This window comes from Narcine bancroftii, chromosome 2 (genome assembly GCF_036971445.1).
Source record: "Narcine bancroftii isolate sNarBan1 chromosome 2, sNarBan1.hap1, whole genome shotgun sequence".
Taxonomy (NCBI): Eukaryota; Metazoa; Chordata; class Chondrichthyes; order Torpediniformes; family Narcinidae; genus Narcine; species Narcine bancroftii.
This window is the reverse complement of record NC_091470.1, coordinates 9,595,212-9,619,892: the sequence shown is the minus strand read 5'-3', so window position 1 is coordinate 9,619,892 and position 24,681 is coordinate 9,595,212. Positions and strand designations below refer to the sequence as shown.

At 44.1% G+C, this 24,681-nt stretch overlaps 1 protein-coding gene across 6 annotated transcripts in view; it reads left to right on the top strand.

Annotated features, from left to right (window-relative positions):
* The window catches only part of mthfd1b (methylenetetrahydrofolate dehydrogenase (NADP+ dependent) 1b), a 106,738-nt gene that overhangs the window by 26,896 nt on the left and 55,161 nt on the right, over nt 1-24,681 (top strand). For all 6 annotated transcript variants that reach the window (XM_069915781.1, XM_069915778.1, XM_069915780.1 and 3 more), the window contains 11 exons: nt 1,111-1,222; nt 6,143-6,270; nt 8,780-8,877; nt 10,019-10,192; nt 10,614-10,750; nt 13,686-13,732; nt 15,468-15,575; nt 15,661-15,735; nt 17,745-17,847; nt 20,105-20,181; nt 22,130-22,270. In XM_069915781.1, coding sequence (XP_069771882.1) covers nt 1,111-1,222; nt 6,143-6,270; nt 8,780-8,877; nt 10,019-10,192; nt 10,614-10,750; nt 13,686-13,732; nt 15,468-15,575; nt 15,661-15,735; nt 17,745-17,847; nt 20,105-20,181; nt 22,130-22,270 — 1,200 coding nt within the window. The remainder of the gene's footprint in view (nt 1-1,110; nt 1,223-6,142; nt 6,271-8,779; nt 8,878-10,018; nt 10,193-10,613; nt 10,751-13,685; nt 13,733-15,467; nt 15,576-15,660; nt 15,736-17,744; nt 17,848-20,104; nt 20,182-22,129; nt 22,271-24,681) is intronic.

Below are 24,681 nucleotides of genomic sequence, written 5' to 3'. Positions count from 1 at the left end.
ACTCCCATCTCTGTAATTGATATCCATCTGCCTTCTCTACAGAGCAGATGGCTCGTGCCTTCCTGTCCTTGAACCAGTGGATGGTTTCTGCTAGACTTTAGCTCATCGTGGGCCTCCTCTCCATCCCACTTCTCGCATTGACAACATATTCTTCTGTTCCTTTCTTGCTCACTCTTGTGCTTGTCCATTTTACCACGAAAGGCAGTATTTTGTCTCCATTAATACATGTGACATTAAATTCCACATTTGCTTGAGTGAAGCTCATCCTGAATCCAAGCTGGATTTACCCTTGACTTTCTCACTTTATGGCTTCCAGCTTTGTACTCCAATTCATGAAAACTTTTCTCCAAGCTCTTGATCTTTATACCACTCTTTGCTCATTTCAAACCTACCTCTTTGACAAGCTTCTATTCATCTACAGCTCACTGTTCAATTTTGTTTTATAATTATAAAAGCATAATACCACAAGGTATAGGAGCAGAAATAGGCCATTCAGCCCATCGAGTCTGCTTTGCCATTTAATCATGAGCTGCTCCATTTTCCCACTCAGCCCCACTGCCCGGCGTTCTCCCCATTACCTTTGATGCCTGGCTAATCAAGAACCTATCCATCTCTTAAATACACCCAATGACCTAGCCTCCACAACTGCCTATGACAACAAATTTCACAGATTTACCACCCTCTGGCTGAAGAAATTCCCCCATATCTCTGTTCTAATTGGATGCTCTTCAATCCTGAAGTTGGCCCTCTTATCCTTGACTCTCCCACCATGTGAAACAACCTTTTAACATCTACTCTGTCCATGCCTTTCAAAATTTGAAATATTTCAATGAGATCTCTCTTCGTTCTCCTAGATTCCAACGAATACAGACCAAGAGCTGTCAAACGCTTTCATTCCCAGAATCATTCTAGTGAACTTCCTTTGAATCCTCTCCAAAATCATCACATCCTTTCTTAAATGAGGAGCCCAAAACTGTTGTGTTAAAGGGAAGCTGTTGTTGTTGAATCCTCTACCTCTTGCATCAGCTATTCAATTTCCACAGAAGAAAGAGCCCCACTTGTGCCCAAGGTCTTGTGCGGATATAATTCTCAGTACTGCTCTGTCTTTAGGTTGGTCGAGCTGATATCCTGGTAGTTGGAGCTGGCAAAGCAGAAATGGTGAAAGGCAATTGGATCAAGCCTGGAGCTGTGGTCATTGACTGTGGAATAAACCATGTTCCTGGTAAGGAGAACCTTCAAGTGAAGGATCAGCACCAAAAATGGGAATGGATGTAGGCAAAGGACCTACTTCTTTGTTCAGTGAGTTCATGGCTGATCATTGATCTCTTGTCCAGGTTGAGAGACTTCTTAAAATCCACTTTGTTTGTTCACTTGTCCTCTTTTCTCCTTCAGTGATGCATAGTTAGATTTTGGAAATGGGCCCTTCAGCTCAATGAGTCCATGCTAACCATCAAACACCCAGTTATTCCAATCTCATGTTAATCCAATGCTGAGATTGGGGAACGTTGAGTATGAGAGCTGGGACGTTGTGTTACAATTGCCAGAGACATCGGTGATCCCACACTGGGAATATTGTACTCATTTATGGTCACCCAGTTGTAGAAAGGACATCATTAAGTTGGAAAAGGTGCGGAAAGGATTTGTGAAAATGTTGACCAGGCTAGAGGTCTTGCATTAGTAGGAAAGGCTGTTTAGGCTAGGGCTTTTTGCCTTTCAGTGTAGTAGTCTGAGGAGTGAACGTAGAGATTTATAAAATCGTTAGGGGCACAGATGTAAACCTGTAAATCGGAGGAGAAACATCTAATATTCCATCTGGGCACTCTCCATCCGGATGGCATTAACATTGACTTCTTCGGTTTCTGCTGCACAACTCTCCGTTCTTCCTCTTTTTCCTATCCCTCTTGTCTCCTTTCCTCTAGCTCTCCACCCCCTTCTCTCTCCATTCTTAGAGCTATTGCCTTCTCCCCTGTTTTCTCTTGTGCCCTCTCTCCCTTATCCACCTATTACCTCTTGCCTGTTGGCCTGTGCTCCCCCTCCTGCACCTCCCCCCCCCCAACCATTTAATTCAGGCACCTGCCTACATTTTGTTCTTACTGTGATGAAGGCTGGAAGCCTGAACCATTGGTTCTGTATCTTTATCTTTGCTCTATAAAGTGAGCAGTATGACCTGCTGAGCTTCCCCAGCGTCGCATCATGTTTTTACTTCCATCACTGTGTCTGCACACTTTTCGGTTTCACTTTTCCCCCCCCACCCCAAACCAAGGTAAATACTTGTCTTCTTCTCAGGGTTGGGAGCATCAATTTTAGGTGACAGGGAATATATTTGAAAGGGAGCTGTGAGGCACCTTTTTCCACACTGAGGATAGTGGGTTTGAGGAAGTAGCTCCCAGAGAAAGTGGTAGAGGCGGGTACAATTGTAATGTTCAAAAACAATTTAGCCATGTACATGATAGGAACATTTTAGAAGGGAATAGTCTTAACTCAGACAATTGGGACTAGCTTAGGGAGACAACTTGGTTGGCATGGATGAAGTAGGCTGAAGGGCCTTTCTGTGTTGTGAAGCTCATGACTAATATTTTTATTAATTTTCCTTGCATTCTCATTGGCTTCCCTCTTTTCCACCCCCACATTCTACCCCCATCTACATCCCAGGGGTCATTTACAACAGTCAGTTATCTGACAGTGACCTGCACATATTTGGGTCGTGCAAGGAAACCGGAGTATGGGGATAGTGCAAACTCCACATAGACAGCACCCAAGATCACGATTGAACCCAGGTTTCTTGTGCTTTGAAGCAGTGGCTCTGCCAGCCTTAGCACAGAGCCAAGAGATTGCTAATGCTAAGGATGTAAGGAACAGAGTGCAGGGCTCATTGGGGTCCTGGGGCTTGGTAGAGGGGGGAAAGCAGGAGATGAGTGCATGAGGAACACAGTGCAGTAAATGTGGGTGGGCCAAATGAACTAACTGGCATTGCCTTCAAGTAATGATGTGGACCAAGAGCAGATGTTTATGACCAGTTGGAGGTGTGTGGGAAGGGACAACAGCCTTGCCTGGAGGTTTCAAGAACAAGTCCTGCTTGGTTTTCCATGAGAAATGTTCACTAGTCATTAAGGTTCAAGATGTTTGGATACACAAATAATATGGTCCGAAACTTTGGTTACTTTAAATGCCAAGAAAGGTTTTGCTCAGATTTCAGATTTATTGTCAGAATACATACATGACATCATATACAATCCTGAGATTCCTTTTTCCTGCGAGTGTGGCAGAATTACCACTAATTGGTAGTGCAAAAAATAAACTGTACCCAGTGTAAATATGTAAACAAATAAAGAACTGTAAAGAGATAATGAATGTTAACAAACTATGCAATACAAGGAGAACAAAAAGAAAATTAATAAAGTGCACAAGTACGAGTCCTTAATTGAGTCTCTGATTGAGTTTGTTGTTGAGGAGTCTGATGGTGGAGGGGGAGCAGCTGTTCCTGAACCTGGTGGTGCAAGTCTTTCCTGATGGCAGCAATGAGAATGGAGTGTGTGCTGGGTGGTGAGGGTCTTTGATTTCTGTTGCTCTCCGACGGCAGCGTTCCTTGTAGGTGTACTCAGTAGTGGGGAGGGTTTAGCCTGTAATGTCCTGGGCTGCATCCATTACCTTTTGGAGGGCTTTACACTCAAGGGTATTGGTGTTCCTGTACCAGACTGTGATGCAGCCAGTCAGCACACTTTCCACCACATCTCTGTGGAAATTTGCCAGGGTTTCTGGTGTCGTACCAAAACTCCGCAAACTCCTGAGGAAATAGAAGCTCTGGAGGAGTCAAGTGATGGAGTAGTGGCCGGTCGGGGAACTCCAGCCCTCTCCAGAAAAGTTTTTTAAAAAAAAAGACAATGAAAAAACAAAGGCACAAACACAAAAACCAAAATAAAGTGAAAATAAAGGTGTGGAGAAAATGGCAGCGAAAAAAGAAAAGCCAAAAGCAACAGGAAGAAGAGAAGAAAGGACGTTGGAAGAAGGTGAAGGCCTACCTGTCCGAGGAGGCCCACCGCGGAGAGAGAAGCCCGCTCCCTAAGGTCAGTTGAAGCCCCGAACTCGGGACTACAAAAATGGCTCACGGAGCCAAACAAAAGTGCGCAACCGCGCAAGACAAAAATAACACTGACGGGAGGGGGGACCAGCTGAGGAGTCGCTCTCCACAGCTGAAATTGACAGCCACAACAAAGCAGCAAGAGGAAAACACAGAAAATAACGAGAGCAAGAAAGAAGAGAGTAAAAAGAAATCAAAGAAACAACAGAGGACCAACCCAGAGGACGAAGACCAGCAGCAAGACATTTCTAGTAAAAATAAGAAGACCAAAAATACCCAACAAAATAAAACAAACAAATCAACAAGAAAACCAGAAGAGACAGAGGTAGAGGATACAGATCCTGGAGTGGACTCAGAAGAAGATGAGGAAGAACACAGAGAAATGGAAGATGAAGGGAAGGGCAAGTACATGGATATATATTTTTTTAAAGAATATATGGAAACAGTAAAAGAATGGCAATCACAAGAATTTAGTGAAATAAAAAGAAGAGTAAAAAGTACAGAAGAAAAAGTGAATAGATTAGAGATGATCATGTCAGATATAGGAAAAAGAGTGGACAAGGTGGAAGAACGAGAAACAGCCGTAGAAATGGAAGTAGAGGACTTAAAAAAGAAATTTGAAGAATCTGATAAAAAAGTTAGAGACATAAGAGCTGTTAGCCCTGAAGATAGATATAATGGAAAATTATAATAGAAGAAATAATATAAAGATAGTGGGCCTTAAGGAAGATGAAGAAGGCAAGAATATGAGAGAATTTATAAAAGAATGGATCCCCAGGGTCCTGGGAAGACCAGAACTACAGGAAGAAATGGAAATAGAAAGGGCACATAGAACATTAGCCCCTAAACCACAACCACAACAAAAACCAAGATCCATTCCAGTAAAATTCCTAAGATATACAACAAGAGAAAATATATTGGAGAAAGCAATGAAGAAAATAAGAGAAGACAAAAAAGCACTGGAATACAAAGGTCAAAATTTTTTTTTTCTATCCAGATATAAGTTTTGAACTCCTGAAGAAGAGGAAGGAGTTTAATGCAGCAAAAACGATCCTATGGAACAAAGGATATAAATTTATGCTAAAGTATCCAGTGGTACTTAAAATAGTTATTCCAGGGCAACAAAACAGACTATTCTTGGATCTGGAGGAAGCAAGAAAATTTGCAGAACAACTACAAAACAGACAGAGATGAAGATATGTAACGAGAACAAAAATGACCACAAACTATATGTATGTGTGTATGTAGGTATATATATGTATGTGTATGTGTGTATGTATATATTAAAAAAATAGGAAATAGAAGCTGTGACGTGCTTTCTTCACGATGGCATTGGTGTGTTGGGTCCAGGAAAGGTCCTCTGAGATGGTGACTCCCAAGATTTGCTCACCCTCTCCTCTGATTCCCCAATGATCACTGGATCGTCCACCTCTGGCTTTCCTTTCCTGAAGTCAACAATGAGCTCCTTAGTTTTGGTGACATTGAGTGCAGGGTTGTTGTTGGTGCACCATTCGGCCAAGTTTTCAATCTCCATTCTGTACACTGACTCATCCCCTTCCTTTATACAACCCACTACCGTGGTATCGTCAGCAAATTTGTAGATGGCGTTATTGTGTTATTCAATGTTAATGAACCAACTCAGTTGTAAGTGTAAAGTGAGCAGAAGTGGGGAGGGGGCTGTGAGGGGGCAATACTCTTAATAAGTCCTTCAACTAAACTTTGTGCCTGAGGTGTGGCTGGCATGAAATTGTAGAACCATAGAACATTATTCTTTCATAAGAAATGTATGTTTGAAATGAGACAGTTGTGCAATTGGATTGCAAAAGCCTGTATGATTTGGTATCTGTCCACTGACCTGATGAGATTCTGTTTTTAATCTATGTCAGAAAAAAAAAACACTGGTGAAATTCCAGCCAAAAAAAAACATTCCTTGTCACATAAGCATCTCCCACATCCTTATAGATTCCAACTTGAAACATATTCAGAACAGCTGACACTCCATGTGTGAATGGCTTGTGTTGCCTCCCTTATTGGTCCGTCATTTTGCATACTATTGTGTTTCAGACAGCACAAAGCCAAGTGGAAAGCGAGTGGTGGGTGATGTGGCTTACAGTGAGGCCAAGAAGGTGGCTTCGTTTATTACCCCTGTGCCTGGTGGTGTGGGACCAATGACTGTCTGTATGCTGATGGAGGTGAGTTGTTCATCACACTCCACTCTCACGCTAACTGTTCAATCCTGGGTTTTTCTTAAACATTTTAGTTATTTTTTCCATACATGTAATTAATAAACAATCATATAAAACAATAAGAATTTTAATTTGAGAGAGTTTCATTCATTACATGATGGTTATAATCTCTCCCATACCCTCCCTCCCTCCCTGAACCCCCCACCCTCAAAGAAAAATTCATATGTATAAAAAGGATGTATAGTGATATAAAGTAAAGAAGAAAAATAGCATCATGGGCTGCTCGGAGGGTCATTTTCCCACATGCAGGACTCCAACAAGGTTTATCTGATCAATTCATCGAAGAAGATTAACACAGATCTCAAGAAGCTGCAAGAACCACTACATATTTAGACCTAAAATTTTCATATACGGCTCCAAATTTGCAAAAATATACCATATTTATTTCTTGAATTATATGTAATTTTCTCCAAGGGGATACAGTTTTGAATTTCTGCATCCCATCTTCCCATATCCAAATGTTCAATCTGACTTTCAGGTCACTGCAATACATTTCCTTGCCACCACTAATGCAATTTTAACAAATTTCATTTGGCATATTGATAGTTTCAACTTGGGTCTTGTTCCTTCTATATTTCCCAATAGAATTCAATCCTGTTTAAGGTGAATGTGGCCCATCTCTGTGATAATCTTAGAGCTGGGTTCCAAGTACCTACTGAAAGTTCAGCTTGGCTCATCGATGGGACTCTAATGGGCCCAGCATGCCAATGCTGACTCCGTAAAAGAACTCTCCAATTAGCCTCACTACCCTGCTCTTTCTCCACGACTCTACACAAAAAGTCATAAAGTAATTATCAATTGAAATTTGTTAAATTAGCATTCGCAGTTGCGAGAAAATGTATTTAATTACTTGGAAATCAGATCTATCTGTAACAGTGCCATGGTGCATGCTGAAATTCAAAGTTGTATCCCAAATTTGACACTCGTATACTCAGTGATATATAGTGGGTTAGGATTAGGACCTTTTTACCCCACTGGTCCTATAGAATCCTCCCCTACATGTTCGTGTTAGAACTGATGAGTTGTACTGCACAACATCTCTCTCTGCAATCCAAGATTCTTTGTTACTTTTTCTTTTTCTATCTTTTTATGTATATTTTTTCAATTTGTTTTTTTTTTCTTTTGGGGTGGGAGGGAGGGGTTTCAATGTATGTAATCAATTTGTCCCTTTTTTGATATCTGTATATTATAATAATTGTAATCACTGCATGTATGGAGTATAAAATAAAATATCTTTTAAAAAGTCATACAGCAGGGAGACAGGCCTTTCAGCGCCACCTATAATTGCCAGCCAAGTTGTCCAATCTAATCCCATTTGGCCCGTATTTCTCTTAACCCTTGCCTATCCATATACTTGACCAAATGTCTTTTTAAGTACATCTTCCACTTCCTCTAGCAACTCATTCCATGTATGCACCACCTTCTTTATGGGTGGGGGACCCCCCCCCCACCACCACCACCCGGATCCCTTTTAAATCTTTCAATGTATGTTATAATTTTAGACTCTCCTACCTGGGGAAAAAGATTATAACCATTCACCTTAACTTTGCATGATTTGTATGCCTCGATAAAATCACCTCCCAGTCTCCCTTGGAGTCTGCAACCCCTTGTGGCCACTGTCGAGCAGAGGCACTGCACCAACAACAACCCTGCACTGCCATCTCTGCGATTGCAAGATCTTGTAACACTGTCAAGTCATTTAACAGCACTCTTTCCAGCTTAATGATGTCTTTCATAAAGCAGGGTGATATGAATTGTCCACAAGGCTCCAAATATGGCCTCACCAATGTCTTCTTCAGCTGTTACATGACGTCCTAGCTTCTGCACACAATGCCCTGACCAATGAAGGCAACTGTGCCAAACACCTTGGCCACCCCTTCTACCTGTGTTACCATTTTCATGGAACTACGTCTCTCATTTAAATTCACTCGATATCTGACAAAGACTCCTTCTACTGTCCCTTCAGCAATGTATTCTGGAGCTTGCAGCACTTGTATATTTAAATAACGTGCCGCTCTTCTGCTCTCACTCGATTTATTGCCAAAACTGGTCAAAACAGGATTCCCTTGTGCTCCCTATCCAGGAAGACACTCGTTTCAAGACAAATCCACTCAAAAGCATGTTGAAGAGAATTGGGTGGACTGTAGAGTGGGTGAATCAGACTTGGTCATCTGACTTGTACAAAACCACAGAAATGCTGGAAGAACTCAGCAGGTCCCGCAGCGTCCATAGGTGGTAAAGATATATAACCTCTTTTTGGGGTCTGAGTGCTTCTTCAAGATGAGTAAAAAGCTGACAGGTGTCTGAATTCAAAGGCTGGGAAGAAAGAGCGGGGGAGGAGCACAGACCCACAGACAAAAGGGGTTAATTGGACATGGATAGGAGGAAAAGTGAGAATTGACTGATGGTTGTTTCCTTTTTACTCCAATGTCTTATGGTCTTGCCTCACTGACAGAATACCGTGGAAAGCGCCAAGCGTTACTTGGAGAAGTGCAAGCCTGGCAAGTGGGCCATTCAGTACACCAAATTTCGGCGTGTGGAGCCTGTGCCCAGGTACGTAAGCAAGCTTTCTGCTGCCTGAGAAATATTTAGAGCAGAGATAAAAGTTAAAGTGAAGCAGCAGATTGCATACATTCAAGCTACCTGTATCCTTCTCACCTTGATCTCCTGGTTAGAGGCAGTGTCAGAGCAGATCAATCAAAGCGGAGCCATTCTTCCCTCTAGTCATTAGGATACGCTGGCATTTTGTGGAGGCACTGAACTATTCGCTAGGCAAGGAGTCTCACTCTCTGGAGTGTTTGCTTAATAGCATTGCGATCCGGTGTAATGATACAATCACTGACATCAACAGTTGGTTTTCCTATTCCTGCTCCTGGTGCAGACCTTTGCTCGAAGGTGTATCTGCGAGGTTCAATGTATGGACCCATTAGCCCTGAAACATCATCTTACTGAATGGCAGAGCAGATTTGACAGACCAGATGGTCACTCCTAATTCTTGCATCCTTGTGTTTCTTTGTGTCCATCAGTCTTTTCAAAGCTTGCAGTGCCTTTAATTTCAGGACAGCCAACCAATCAAATGCTTTTGTTTTTTTGATTTTTAAATTTAGATATACGATACTGTAACAGCCCCATCCAGTCCATGCTGCCCAAATACACCAATTTAACCTGCAACTCCTGTGCATTTTGAAAGGAGGGAGAACATTGGAGTCCCCAGAGGAAACACGGGGGAATGTACAAACTCCTTACAGACAGCTCCAGATTCAAAATCTGGTTGCTCATACTGTAATAGCATTGGCTAGTTTCGCCACAAAATTATTCTAACTTGGAAAAAGATGCTGACAAATTCTACACAGCAAGGTCAGAGATCACTTTCCCTGCCTTCGAAATAGCACCACGGAATCAACCTGAGAAAGCAGAGTGACCCCAGTTAAATGTCTCATCCAGAAGTAGCCATCTGACAGTGCTACACTGGATTCATCCTCGAGCCTTTGGACTTGGGACTTGCAGCATTCCCTCGGACTCACTCGAGAGTGCTACCTATCAGCTTGGGTGTTGGTTCCTGGACACTCAATACAAACAGAATCATAGATCCACATCCATCCAACCCTTCAGGAGGGGCAATGTGAATCTGATGTTTGTGCGTGGGTTCGGTTTGAATCTTGCTTGCTTTAAAAAACATTTTTCTTCCTGCCAGTGACATTGAGATTTCACGGTCTTGTGCTCCAAAGCACATCAGCCGTGTGGCGAAGGAAGTTGGCTTGTTATCTGACGAGGTGGAGCTCTACGGCAAGTTGAAGGCAAAAGTACTTCTGACCCCTCTTAATCGTCTAAAGGACCAGCCAGACGGGAGATACGTTGTGGTTACAGGGTAAGGGAGAACTTACTCCTCCATCTTTCCTTTTGTCTCCTTTCCTCTAGCTCTGTCTCTCTCTCCCCTTTTCCGTCTCCCTTTCCCCAGCTCTGTATCCACGGAGCCAAAAACTCACACCCGTCCCCCCGTCAGTTCTCACCTTTCCTCTTACCTGTGTTCCATCCATATCCAGTTACCACCTTTTGTCTGTTGGTCTATGCACCACCTCCTGCCCTTTCTTTCCTTTTAATTCAGACACCTGCCTGCTTTTTACTTGTACCTTGAAAGAGGGCTCAGGGCCAAAATGTTGGACCCCTTATTGGATGGTGTGAGGCCTCCTGAGTTTCTCTAACATGTCTGTTTTTATTCAGACTTTCTTAAAGCCTTTTGGTGGGATGTAGAGTTGGGCATGAAGTAACACTGCCGCTTTCTACTGCAGCATCACCCCGACTCCCCTGGGCGAAGGCAAAAGCACAACAACAATTGGCCTGACTCAGGCCATCGGTGCACACTTGGACATCAACGTATTCGCCTGTGTCCGACAACCATCCCAGGGCCCCACCTTTGGAATTAAAGGTACCCCCTCCCAAATAAACTGACTCGACCTCCAGCATAGTTAATGACCTGCATTTACATGACAAGAGTTGATCGTCAGTCAGCGGTTCATATTTTGATCTTGTACATCGCTCACATCCATGTTATGTAGCCAAAATCCATTTCTTAGTCCGTCTCCCAAGTTTGAGTTGGGCATAAGGAAGGAAGCTAAATCATCTGGGCACCCCCACTTGGCACTAGCATTGACTTCTCTGTTTTCTGTTGCCCCCAGTCCCAGTCTGTGTCGAATTATATTTTTCTTCTTGTGGTTCTCTGTACAGCTTTGTGATCTGTTTCTACAATAAAATTAAGGAAATGCATATTTTAGACGGTGGTGATATGGAGGCAGAAATTCTGTTAGACGCAGTCATGGAGTCACGAGGCACAGAAACCTGCTCTATGGCCCACCACATCCACACCATCTTTTCGCCCAACCACATTAATCCCATTTGCCCGAGTTCGGACTATTCAATTATCTGCCTAAATGTCTCGTAAGCATAATGAATGTGTCTGATTCCACTGCCCCCTCTGGCAGAACACTTCAGATATCCACCTTGCCCCTTAGATCCCCTTATAAAACTCCTTCCTCACACCGTTAACCCATGCCGTTTTTGATTTTGATTCCCCAGCCACAGGAGCAAGATTCTGATCTTGTTTATGCCTCTGCCATCCCTCAGCTTCCTTTGCTCCACGGGAAACGAGCCTATCCAATCTCACCCATAAGTAAAATCCTCAAATCCAGGCAACATCCTGGTGAATCTCCTCTGCAATCTCTTCAGCACAACTGCATTTTTCCATAGCGAGGCGACCAGAACGGCGTGTTGTGTAGTGCAGCCTAACCATTGCTTTGTATAGTTATAACCTAACCTCCCAACTTTACTGTTCTATTCCCCAACCTATGAAGGCAAGCATAGCCTTATTACTTCTTCACTATCTGCTGGATCCTGTCACTTGCAGGGAATTATAGACTTAAACCCCAAGCCCCCACATTCCTCAACATTCCTGAGCACTACCTCCTTCCGCTGTATATGTCTGACCCTAATTGACTTCCCAAAATGCATCACCTTGCACTTGTGGCAATTAGATTTCATCTGCCAATGCTCTGTGCAAGGTTCCATCTGATCTAGATCCTGCTGTAGATTTAGACAAACTTCCTCACTGTTGACAGCACCACCAACTTTGGTGTCGTCAGCACGGCTACACATCTTATCTCGTGCATTCACAATCAGCTTGTTAAATATGCTGCATATCACAAATGGTAAAAGTCTCAGAGTTGATCCCTTTCATACAACACTTGTCAGTCCTCCAACAAGAAAATAAGTTTTGTTACACCACCCTCTGCCTCCTACTACCAACCCAGATTTGGATCCAGTTTGTTGGATCTCATGTGCCTTAACCTTCTGAACCAGCCTATCATTTGCCTTTATCAAAGTCCACAAAGACAACATCCACTGCCCTGCCTTCGTCAATCTTCATAGTTACCTTCTCAAAAATTCATTCAAATTAATGAGGTCAGATTCCCCCACAGAAAGTCAGGCTGACTACCCCGATCAAAATCTATTTCAATCCTATCCCTTCAGAATTTTGCCAGTATTTTTCTGATGTCTGACTCAAAGTTCACTGACCTATAGTTACCTGGATTATCCCTGCTGCCTTTCTTAAATTAAATAATAACGTGTTATACTCCAGTCATTTGGTACTTTATCGGTAGCTAATGAAGATGTAGATATCACTGTCACATCATAGAACAGTATAATTCAGGACGAATATGTTACCATGACCTATTAAATTAAACAGTAGACTATTGAATAATTTCTGGACAGTCCTTGAATGAGCTCAAAATTTATGGGAGGAGATTCTACCTCTCCGATCATGGGTAACCTGATTTTAACTCCATCTTGCCATCTTGGATCAGTCGGTTGTGGTTTCTCCTGGGATCTACAAATGCTTTAGTCCAGCCATTCCCAATGGGGCCCGTACGGCTCCCCTGGGGGTCACTGCACATTTAAGGGGGGGCGGGGCCAAGGACTGAAAACATAAAATATTTTTAGTTTTTTGTGTAATTGGAAGGAGAGAGGTACAGAAGCAAGAGGTGTTTAAGATTTTAAAAGGGACAGACAGTAAATGTGGATAGGCTTTTTCAATTAAGAGTGGGGGAGATTCAAACTAGAGGGAATGGTTTAAGATTGAAGGGGGAAAATTATAAGGGGAACATGAGGGGAAATTTCTTTATGCAAAGGGTGGTGGGGACGTGGAATGAGCTTCCGGCAGACGTGGTTGAGGTGGGATCATTGCTTCACAGGCAAGGAGGCCCAAATACTTTGTACAGAGTTCTAAGGTGGCCATAGCCAAATCACGGTTGAGGATGGCTGTTGGTCATCGAATTGTACAGTATGGAAACAAGCACTTTGGCCTAACGTCCATGCTGGCTAAGTTGCCTTTCCAAGCTATCCCCATTCAGCTCAGATCCCTTTAAATCTTTCCTATCCATGTACCCATCTAAATGTTGTTTAAACATTACAATGTCCTCATCTCTATCTCTTCCTCTGGCAGCTTGGTCCCTATACCCACCACACACTGTGTAGAAAGATACCTGTTGATCCCTTTTAAATCTTTTCCTGTCACCTTAAGTTGATGCCGTCAAGCTTTCAATTCCCCAATGCTTTGTTATGGTGGGTTGTGCTCAAATGAATAATATAAGAAAGCCTGGGAAGGTAGATGCTCGGAGGCAGATTCGTCTCGCTGGAGCTTGGAGGACCAAAGGATGCCATCTTGATGCAAGTTGGTCACCAGGATGGAGATGAGGAGAAATTACTTGGGGACCAGTCTTGAATGACCTAGTCTCTTTGTTCCTGTAACACAGTGCTGCACTGAAAGAGCCTCTGACTCTGAATGGTCCTCTGGTCTTGTGTTTCAGGTGGTGCTGCAGGTGGTGGATATTCCCAGGTTATTCCCATGGAAGAGGTACTGTTGCATATTGCTAGACATTACTTTAGAGATATGATTCACTTATCTTTGGGACTATGGGAACATTGGCAAGTTCAGAATGTATTGCCCTCAAAAGTTTATAGAACTTCTGCTATGGTTTGGGTCAAGGTACAGATGCTCCTTTACTTACAGTGGTTCGACATGATTTTTTGAAGTTACGATGGTACGATAGTGATACATGCTCGGTAGAATCCGTACTTTGAATTTCGATCTGTTCCCGCCCTCGTGATAAGCTGTACTCTCTTGCGATGCTGGGTCGATACTGTGTTGAAAGTGTTTTCGCCTCCCATCGTGTGCTTTCAGCTGTGTACGTTAATGATGAGTACCTGTACAACTTAACACTTGATGATTTGGCCTCACTGTAGGCTATAGTAAGTGTTCTGAGCACATTTAATGTAGGCTAGGCTATGATGTTCAGTAGAGGCAGTATTCTTTATCGACTTACAATTTTTCCACTTAACGATGGGTTTATAGGAACATAACCCCCATCGTGTTGAGGAGCAGCTGTACTACCTCAGCGCCGTGGGTGTGTTCACAGAGTTGGATCCAGTGATGATGAAATATCAGAAGTATGTTTCCAAATCAGGCTTTTAGGGTGTGTGGAAGAGGTGGTGTTCCAGTGAAAGAGTTGCCTTTGTCTTCCTGGGACTAGAGTCACGGACATGAGAGGGACTATTAGGGAAGCCTGTGCAGGTACTTGTGTGAAATGAAAGCGTCTGCATTGTAATAAAAACAAATGCTGGAGGAACACAGCAGGTCACGAAAGTCCAGCCACTGCGCCAGTGGGCACGAAGATCTGCGGCTGCTGCGCCAGTGGGCACGAAGATCTGCGGCTGCTGCGCCAGTGGGCACGAAGATCTGCGGCTGCTGCGCCAGTCGGCACGAAGATCTGCGGCTGCTGCGCCAGTCGGCACGAAGATCTGCGGCTGCTGCGCCAGTCGGCACGAAGATCTGCGGCTGCTGCGCCAGTCGGCACGAAGATCTGCGGCTGCTACGCCAGTCGGCACAAAGGTCTGCAGTGGCTGCGATTGTAATACTGTTTTACAGGTGCTCCTGGTGCACATTGCTCCCATTGAAGGAGAGGTACATCATTCAGGGTAGTGATTGCAGTAACAGTCAATGGGCTGTATTGTTCTGGATTAGTGGGTTCTAAAAGACCAGCAGGGTCTTGTTGGGCCAATTCCCTATTTTCTGTTGTTTCATGCTGTTAAAAATGTATCTTTCTCTTCAAAAAAGTCTCTTCCTTTGGATTTCCTTCAACCCCTGAAATTGCTCCCTTCCTATCTGCTCCCTTATTTGCTGATTGGATTTTCAACATGTGACAAGCTGAGAAACATGGCACAATGGGCCCCATTTTAATCGAAAAGTCAATGCCCCTCACTGCCTCTTAGCCTCTGCAGAGCTGAGATCAAGAGCAACGCAGTGGGTTGAGGGGAGGAGAGCATCCCCTGGGTTGAGGGGAGGAGAGCATCCCCTGGGTTGAGGGGAGGAGAGCATCCCCTGGGTTGAGGGGAGGAGAGCATCCCCTGGGTTGAGGGGAGGAGAGCATCCCCTGGGTTGAGGGGAGGAGAGCAGCCCCTGGGTTGAGGGGAGGAGAGCAGCCCCTGGGTTGAGGGGAGGAGAGCAGCCCCTGGGTTGAGGGGAGGAGAGCATCCCCTGCCTCCTGTGTGATTTCAAGTGATGAGACTATCACTTTGTTTTTGTTGTGCAGTTCAACCTTCATCTGACGGGTGACATCCACGCCATCACAGCCGCAAATAATCTAGTTGCTGCTGCCATTGATGCCCGCATGTTCCATGAAGCCACGCAGTCCGACAAGGTGTAGTCATCTCCCAGTCTGTCTTCCAGTTCTCTGTTTTGAAATCAAGAGTGGTGATTAATCTCTCTCCCCTCTTTCGTTGCAGGCTTTGTATAATCGTTTGGTACCTTCCAATAAAGGAGTTAGGATGTTTAGCAACATTCAACTGAAGAGATTACAGGTGTGGGTCTACTAGCACAACTCTATTACAGCGCCAGAGACCTGGGTACAAATCTGGCACTGTCTGCAAGGAGGTTGTATGTTCTCCCCATATCTGCATGGGTTTATTACGGGCGCTTTAATTTCCTCCCACCCTTCAAAACATACGGGGTTTGCAAGTTAATTGAAATGTAATCTTTCACCAACAAAGGCACTGGATTAATATTTAGATGAGGATCTTCGATAGAGTGGTGTTGATGATTTTTTTATTCCTTACTAGACCCTTTTTAGGCTGAATGGCCGTTAATTCCTGGGACCACTTGCAAGTGTGAAAGAGGCTTTAGATAGGCACATGGATGTAATAAAAAAAGAGGGTTAGGGGTATGAGAGAGAGAAAATCAATTAGATTGTTAAGGACTAGGTTGACATAAGTCAGTACTACATTGTGGGCTGAAGGGCCTGTACTGTACTGAATGTACAATGTTCTAATTGGGCGGCACAGGTTTAAATGGCCATAATCTGCTTCTACTGTGCTGTAAATAAATAGAGAAATGTAAAACTCAGGAGGAAACCATTTCAACTAGGAGGGAAAACTTTCTTACAGCTGCACGTGCTTAAGGTTCTGCCTGGGAACGGGAGAGATAGATTCAGTTGTAGTGTTCACAAATCTCATTGGAAAGAATGAGCAAGGGAACAAAGAGAGAATGGGTGAAATTTAGCTGATGCTCAATAAAGAAGCTTGTGCAGATGACCGGCCGAATGTCCATTACGTAATTCTGTTTCCTAGCTTGACTCCCAAAAGATCAGATTCTCTTTAGTTCCAGGTCCTGAACTGTGCAACCAATGTAAATAGTTGTCTAAATATTGATTAAGCCTCTCCTCCTCTTCCTAAATTTCAAGCAAAGAGGAACTGTTTTTGCAATTCCTCTTCATAATGTAGCCACTAATATTTTGACAAATTAACCCTTGTAACAAAGGAGGGTAAAGATTGATATTATATTAGGTCCAGAGATGTAGCGTGAAGATTGACATGGCCCCTGCGCAAAGATGACATGTAAATTCATGAAACATTCTATTATTGTTTATACAGCAGGATATAGAATGAATGCAGAGTTGGGTGAAAAAGTGGCAGATGGAGTTCAATCCAGATAAATGTGAAGTGATGCATTTTGGAAGGTCAAACTTAAAGGCAAAGTAATGGCAGGATTGTTAATGGTTGGAAGAACAGAGGGTCCAGGGGATCCAAATCCATGGATCACTCAAGGTTACCATACAGTTAATAAGGCTTATGATGTGCTGGGCTTCATGAGTTGGGGATTGAGTTCAAGAGCCGTGAGGTAATGTTGCAGCTCTGTAGAACTCTGCTTAGTCCACACTTGGAATATTGTGTTCAGTTTTGGTCTCCCCGTTCCAGGAAGTATGAGGAAACTACGGAGAGGGTGCCGAGGAGATTTACCAGGATGGTGCCTGGAGAACGTCTTATGAGGCAAGGTTAGCAGAGCTGAGACTTTTCTCTTTGGAGTCCATAAGGATGAGAGAAGACTTCGAGGTCTACAAAATTATGAGAGGCCTAGATAGGGTGGAGAGCCATTGCCTTTCACCCAGGGCAAGAGTAGCAAAATACCAGAGGACGTCTGTCCAAAGTGAGGGGAGGAAAATTGAGGGAGATGTCAGAGTTGAGTTATTTTTCCACAGAAAGTTGTGGGTGCCTGGAATGCATTTCCAGGAGTAGTAATGGTAGAAACTGGTACAATAGGGACATTTCAAAGACTCGAGCACGTGGATGAAACAAAAATAGAGGGTTATGAGTTAGGGAAGATGTAGTTTATTGAGTAGGTTTATATAGGTTGGCATAACATTGTGGGGTGAAGGGCCTGTTCTGTGCTGTAATGTTCTATATTCTATTCGCATTACTTGTCTTACTTGCTTCTTGATAGTATCCACTCTTTTAGCCATTCCCTAGGTGACATTTGCCATCTCCATTTCCGCTGGTTTCTCATGAATTCCTAAACTTTTTTTTCTTTTTCCCAGAAATTTGGAATTAACAAAACCGATCCCAGTGCTCTTACTGATGAAGAGATAAATCGCTTTGTGAGGCTGGACATTGAACCAGATACCATCACCTGGCAGCGAGGTATCAAACTAGTTTAGTTTGGCTATGCTTTTACACGGCACAGTTTCCCGTGTGACCATCATGGCTTGCTTTGCGTGGTTTTCTGTGACTTTCAAACCATTGTAACCCACCCCAACCCTATCTTTGCAAAATACTGCACATTCTGGAGTGTGAAATAAAACACAAAATGCTAGAGCCAGTTAAACGGTATTTGTGGAGAGAGAAGCCAAGTTAACATTACTAACTGAATGCCAGTTTTATCAGAACTATGTATCACAGCTGAGTCCTGGAGCGAATAAGGAAGTGTAACCAGGGTTGGGTACTTAGTATTACAACCTACAAATGTCTGCCCTGATGCACTGTCTGAGTGTCATTTTGTTTGGCATACTTCGAGCTCAATACAACCTTCTGTTACTTTTCCCCCCTCTAACTGTAAGCTGATGGTTCATTCACAAATTAAAACTTGCTCGGTTGGCTGGGCAGCACATGTTTATACATGTTTTTACAAGAGAGGATACAAATAACCTCCCAAGGATGTTGGGAAACATAGAGACTAATGCAAGGGAGGAACTGAAAGAAATCAGTATCTCTAAGGACATGGTCTTGGGGAAATTGATGGGATTGAAGGCAGATAAATCCCAAGGGCCTGATAATCTACATCCTAGGGTACTTAAGGAAGTGGCCATTCAGATAGCAGATGCTTTAAGAATTATTTTCCAGAACTCGATAGACTCAGGATCAGTACCCATGGATTGGAGGGTAGCTAATGTTACCCCACTATTTAAAAAGAGGGGTAGAGAAAAAGTGGGGAATTATAGGCTGGTGAGCCTTACATCAGTAGTGGGCAAAATGATGGAATCCATTATTAAGGATGTAATAGCGGAGCATATGACTAGCAGAGAAGGGATCAGACAGAGTCAACATGGATTTACAAAAGGTAAATCGTGCTTGACAAATCTATTGGAATTCTTTGAGATGGTGAAAGGTAAAATAGATGGGGGAGAGCCAGTGGATGTGGTGTACCTGGACTTCCAAAAGGCCTTCGATAAGGTCCTGCATAAACGACTGGCTTCCAAAATCAAGGCTCATGGGATTGAGGGCAAAGTATTGATGTGGATTGAGAACTGGCTGGCAGGTAGAAGACAGAGAGTTGGGATAAATGGCTCATTTTCTGAGTGGCAGGCGGTGACCAGTGGGGTGCCACAGGGATCTGTACTGGGACCCCAGCTGTTCACAATTTACATTAATGATCTGGATGAGGGGATTGGATGGAATATCTCCAAATTTGGAGATGACACTAAGCTAGGAGGGGTTGTGTGCACGGAAGAGGGGGTCAGGAAGCTCCAGTGTGATTTGGATAAATTGAGGGACTGGGCAGATACATGGCAAATGCACTACAATGTGGAGAAATGTGAGGTTATCCACTTTGGTCATACAAACCGGAGGGCAGATTACTATTTGAATGGCAATAGATTAAGAGATGGGGAAGTGCAGAGAGTCCTAGGGGTACTTGAACACCAGTCTCTGAAGGCGAGCATGCAGGTACAGCAGGCGGTTAAAAAGGCAAATGGTATGTTGGCCTTCATATCAAGAGGGTTTGAGTCTAGGAACAAGGATACCTTACTGCAGCTGTACAGGGCCTTGGTGAGACCCCACCTGGAGTATTGTATGCAGTTTTGGTCACCTTATCTAAGGAAGGATGTTCTTGCAATGGAGGGAGTGCAGAGGCGATTCACCAGGCTGATACCTGGAATGGCAGGAATGACTTAGGAGGAAAGATTGCGCAAATTGGGATTGTACTCGCTGGAGTTGAGAAGATTGAGAGGGGATCTCATAGAGACATATAAAATTCTGGCAGGACTGGACAGAATTGATGCAGATGGGATGTTTCCAAGGATGGGAAAATCCAGAACCCGGGGCCATGGTTTGAGGATAATAGGCAAACCATTTAGGACCGAGATGAGGAGGAATTTCTTTACCCAGAGGGTGGTGAATCTGTGGAATTCATTGCCAAGAGGGCAGTAGAGGCAGGTTCATTCAATCTATTTAAGAGGGAATTAGATCTATTTCTTCAGTATAAGGGTATTAAAGGTTACGGAGAGAAGGCGGGGACGGGGTACTGAACTTTAAGATCAGCCATGATCTCGTTGAATGGCGGAGCAGGCTCGAAGGGTCGAATGACCTACTCCTGCTCCTATCTTCTATGTTTCTATGTGGAGTGAGATGCATTCAGTCTTAAGATTGGCCCCTCATACAATGAATGTTTGCTGTTTTAAAGTAATAGATACCAACGACAGGTTTCTGAGGAAGATCACCATTGGTCAGTCCAGCACGGAGAAGGGATTCTCCAGAACAGTAAGATTTTCATTCATCCCTCCCATGGAAGTGACAGACTGCAGGGAAAACCAAATTGAAGGAGTGGGTGGTGGGTGTATTTTGTTTAAATATTGTGAACCAAAATGGGAAATAATCAAAATGACTAACGTTCTGGCACTCAAGAGTGCAGTATGTAGTAGTTAGCTTTATCTGCACAAAGCAATCCTTGGTTAGGCTTGGAATCCTGGGAATGATTCTTGACTCAGGGAGTAGATTATAGAGTTATCAAATTGCCAATAATATTCAGAATGGACCAATAGATCTTTGGATATTAAGAGAATCAAGGAATAGTTGTTTATCATTGATACAGGCCCTTTGGCCAAACTTGCCCATGCCGAACAAATATCTCACCCACGCTAGTCCCACCTGCCTACATTTGGTCCGTATCCCTCTAAACCCTACCTATCCATGTATCCGTCCAATTTTTTTTAATGCTGCAATAGTCCCTGCCTCAACTACTTCCTCCGGCAACCTGTTCCACTCACCCACCATCCTCTGCTTTTTTTTAAAAAAAACGTTACCCCTTGCGCTCCTCTTAATTCTTTCTCCCTCACTTTAAAAATATGTCCTCTGATTACTGATACCCCACAGTGTAAAAGACTCTCTGCGTTCACCCGATCTATTCTACTCATGATTTTCTATGAGATCAGCCCTCATCCTTCTTCAGACCAAGAAAGCCCCAGCCTGCTCAACCTCTCTGTAGCTCAGGCAACATCCTCGTAGACTTCTCCACACGCTTTCCAGCTTGGTAACATCTTTCCTGCAGCACAGTGACCAAAACTGAACACAATATACTCCAAATGGGGCCTCACCAACTGCAACATGACCTCCCAACTTTATGTTCACTGCTCTGACTGATGAAGACCAATGTGCCAAAAGCCTTTTTGACCACCCTATCTACTTGTGACGCCAAAATAATGTGTAACTGTACTGTCAGATCCCTGCTATTCACTGCCCATGTTAGACCTTCCAAATTGTAACATATTTCTCAATATTAAATTCCGTCAACCATTGCTCTTTCCACTGATCAAGATTCTGCTGCAAACTTTGGCAACTGTCTTCACTACCTACAATACCAGATACTTGTTGATATGGAATTAACAAAGATGAATGACACCGAGCAAAAAGGACAGTGCAGGCTTTTTTTTTATGAGGGTGGCTTGCTTCTCATAGGAACATAGGAAGTAGGAACAAGAGGAGGCCAAAAATGGCCCATCGAGCCTGCTCCGCCATTCAATACGATCATGGCTGATCTAATTGAGGACCTAACTCCACCTACCTGCCTTCTCCCCATATCCCCTAATTCCTCTATCCTGTAAAAATTTATCTAACTGAATTTTAAATATGTTTAATGAAGCAGCCTCAACCACTTCCCCGGATAGAGAATTCCAAACATTGGAAAAACTATTTTTCCTCATCTCAGTCCTAAATCTACTCCCCCGAATCTTGAGACTGTGTCCTCTCATTTTAGTTTCCCTGTCCAGCTCCAAAATCCTTCCTACATCTATCCTATCCATACCCTTCATAATCCTATATGTTTCTATAAGATCTCCTCTCATTCTTCTGAACTCGAGCAAATACAATCCTAGAAGATTTAATCTTTCATCATAAGTCAACCCCTTCATCCCAGGGATCAACCTAGTAAACCTCCTCTGGACCGTCTCCAAAGCCAGTATGTCCTTCCTCAAACATGGAGACCAGAACTGGACTCAGTACTCCAGGTGCGGCCTCACCAGTACCTTGTACAGTTGCACCCTCTAACCTTGCTGCCCATGTTTGTGTGATGGGAGAGTTGGGAGAGTTTTCTCCTAATGTGATTGAGGCATTGAAGAGCAGGGGTCATTTGAATTGAGTGGCTTTGTGATATGTCAGGAGGGTTGGGCAATCGTACCTTGCACAGGTTTGACTCCCATCTTCCACATTGTAGGCGCAGTTCGACATCACAGTGGCAAGTGAGATCATGGCGGTGCTGGCACTGACTGATGGGTTGAAGGACATGAGGGAACGGCTGGGAAAAATGGTGGTGGCTTCCAATAAGAAGGGAGAGCCGGTCACTGCAGATGATTTGGTAAGGATGGTAACTAGTGTGCAATTTTACCTGCTACAAGCAATAGAGACTGCCTTGGGAACTCGTCAGGTTAAGCAGCATCTGTAGAGGCAAAAGGTGTAACGTTTCAGGTCTAGACCCTACGTCAAGATTTTAATGCAGGGTCTCGATCCGAAGCGTAGACAAAAACCTTCTGGAAGCAGTTTGACCTACTGAGTTCTTCCACTGTTCTGTTTTTTTGTTGCAGATTTCAGCATTTGCATTCTCTTTTGTCTGCCAGTGATCAGTTAACCTCGAGTGAAGCTGTTTGAAAGGAATGTCAGCCAAGACACTGGCAAGGCTCCTTGAGCTGAAATCAATTTTAGATAACCTTTGCATTAAAAGTCAATGTCTTGAAAATGCATCAGTCTCTACAATTGCCTCCCTGCTGCACACACCTGCTCTGTGCTGAGGATAGACTAGGAAGAGGGAGGGTGGAGGAGAGGTGATCTACCTCCAGACCAGAAGGAGACAAGAGAATAGGATTAGAAATGCTTTTGTGTCACTCCTGGTCAATTCTTTATGCCATAGGCTATCCTTCATGAGCAACATCATAGCCCAAAAAAAACAAATGCTGGAGAAACTCAGCAGGTCAAACAGTGCCTTTATGTAGCAACGGTGAAGACACATCACCAACGTTTCGGCCTTGAGCCCTTCATCAAGCTGTGGGGAACATGAGAGATCTCAGAACCTGAGACGTGTGAACCTGAGCTCCCAGATATGATCTTTCAATACAATCAGGAAACTTTCAGTGCCCAAGGCCCCTTCTGGAGCCCTGCTTGCCTTTGATACCCTCTTGAATCCCATTCCTATTACCTGGTTCCCATGAGCCAGAATCCAGCAGCCTGTGTGGATCCTTCAGCTGCTGAGCCCCTCGCTGGTCTGCTGTCGACATCTCTTTCCCCATCAGGTCTTTTCCCAGACTTCTCAGTGGGTGGGGGGGATGTTGTTCTCTGCTCTGGTGCTCTGTGCCATCCAATGATCCCCTGCAGTCCACAGCCTCCACTGTCAAGTATGGATGCTGCCATCTTGCACGTGGACATACCTTAAATGGCTCAGGCCCAAAACATCAATTATATCAATTTACCTCCTTTGGATGCTGTGAGACTGACTGACTGGCTGAGTTCCTCCAGCCTTTCTGTGTTTTTACTACAATCACAACGTCTGCAGACTTTCATGTTTCACTTATTCCATCTGGGAACCAGGAAGGGGATTAAGAGGGGTGATGGAAGCTTCTTGGAGCACCTTGGAGGTGGTCATGCAGAATAGCAGTTGATTCACTTGGAATTTCCATGCGGTGCAAAGGCTGTTCCTCAACATGGTTATCCAACTGCACGAAAACCAACAAGGTCGGGTCAAATACAGCAATGAGCTCTCTAAACCCTTCTCCATTAACAATGGTGTGAAGCAAGGCTGCGTTCTCGCACCAACCCTCTTTTCAATCTTCTTCAGCATGATGCTGAACCAAGCCATGAAAGACCTCAACAATGAAGACGCTGTTTACATCCGGTACAGCATGGATGGCAGTCTCTTCAATCTGAGGTGCCTGCAAGCTCACACCAAGACACAAGAGCAACTTGTCCATGAACTACTTTGCAGACGATGCCGCTTTAGTTGCCCATTCAGAGCCAGCTCTTCAGCGCTTGACGTCCTGTTTTCGGAAACTGCCAAAATGTTTGGCCTGGAAGTCAGCCTGAAGAAAACTAAGGTCCTCCATCAGCCAGCTCCCCACCATGACTACCAGCCCCCACACATCTCCATCGGGCACACAAAACTCAAAACGGTCAACCAGTTTACCTATCTCGGCTGCACCATTTCATCGGATGCAAAGATCGACAACGAGATAGACAACAGACTCGCCAAGGCAAATAGCGCCTTTGGAAGACTGCACAAAAGAGTCTGGAAAAACAACCAACTGAAAAACCTCACAAAGATTAGCGTATACAGAGCCGTTGTCATACCCACACTCCTGTTCGGCTCCGAATCATGGGTCCTCTACCGGCATCACGTACGGCTCCTAGAACGCTTCCACCAGCGTTGTCTCCGCTCTATCCTCAACATTCATTGGAGCGACTTCATCCCTAACATCGAAGTACTCGAGATGGCAGAGGCCGACAGCATCGAATCTACGCTGTTGAAGATCCAACTGCGCTGGGTAGGTCACGTCTCCAGAATAGAGGACCATCGCCTTCCCAAGATCGTGTTCTATGGCGAGCTCTCCACTAGCCACCGTGACAGATGTGCACCAAAGAAGAGGTACAAGGACTGCCTAAAGAAATCTCTTGGTGCCTGCCACATTGACCACCGCCAGTGGGCTGATATCGCCTCAAACCGTGCATCTTGGAACCAACCAATTTTCCCCTGCAACTGTGTCTGCCTGTCCCGCATCGGAC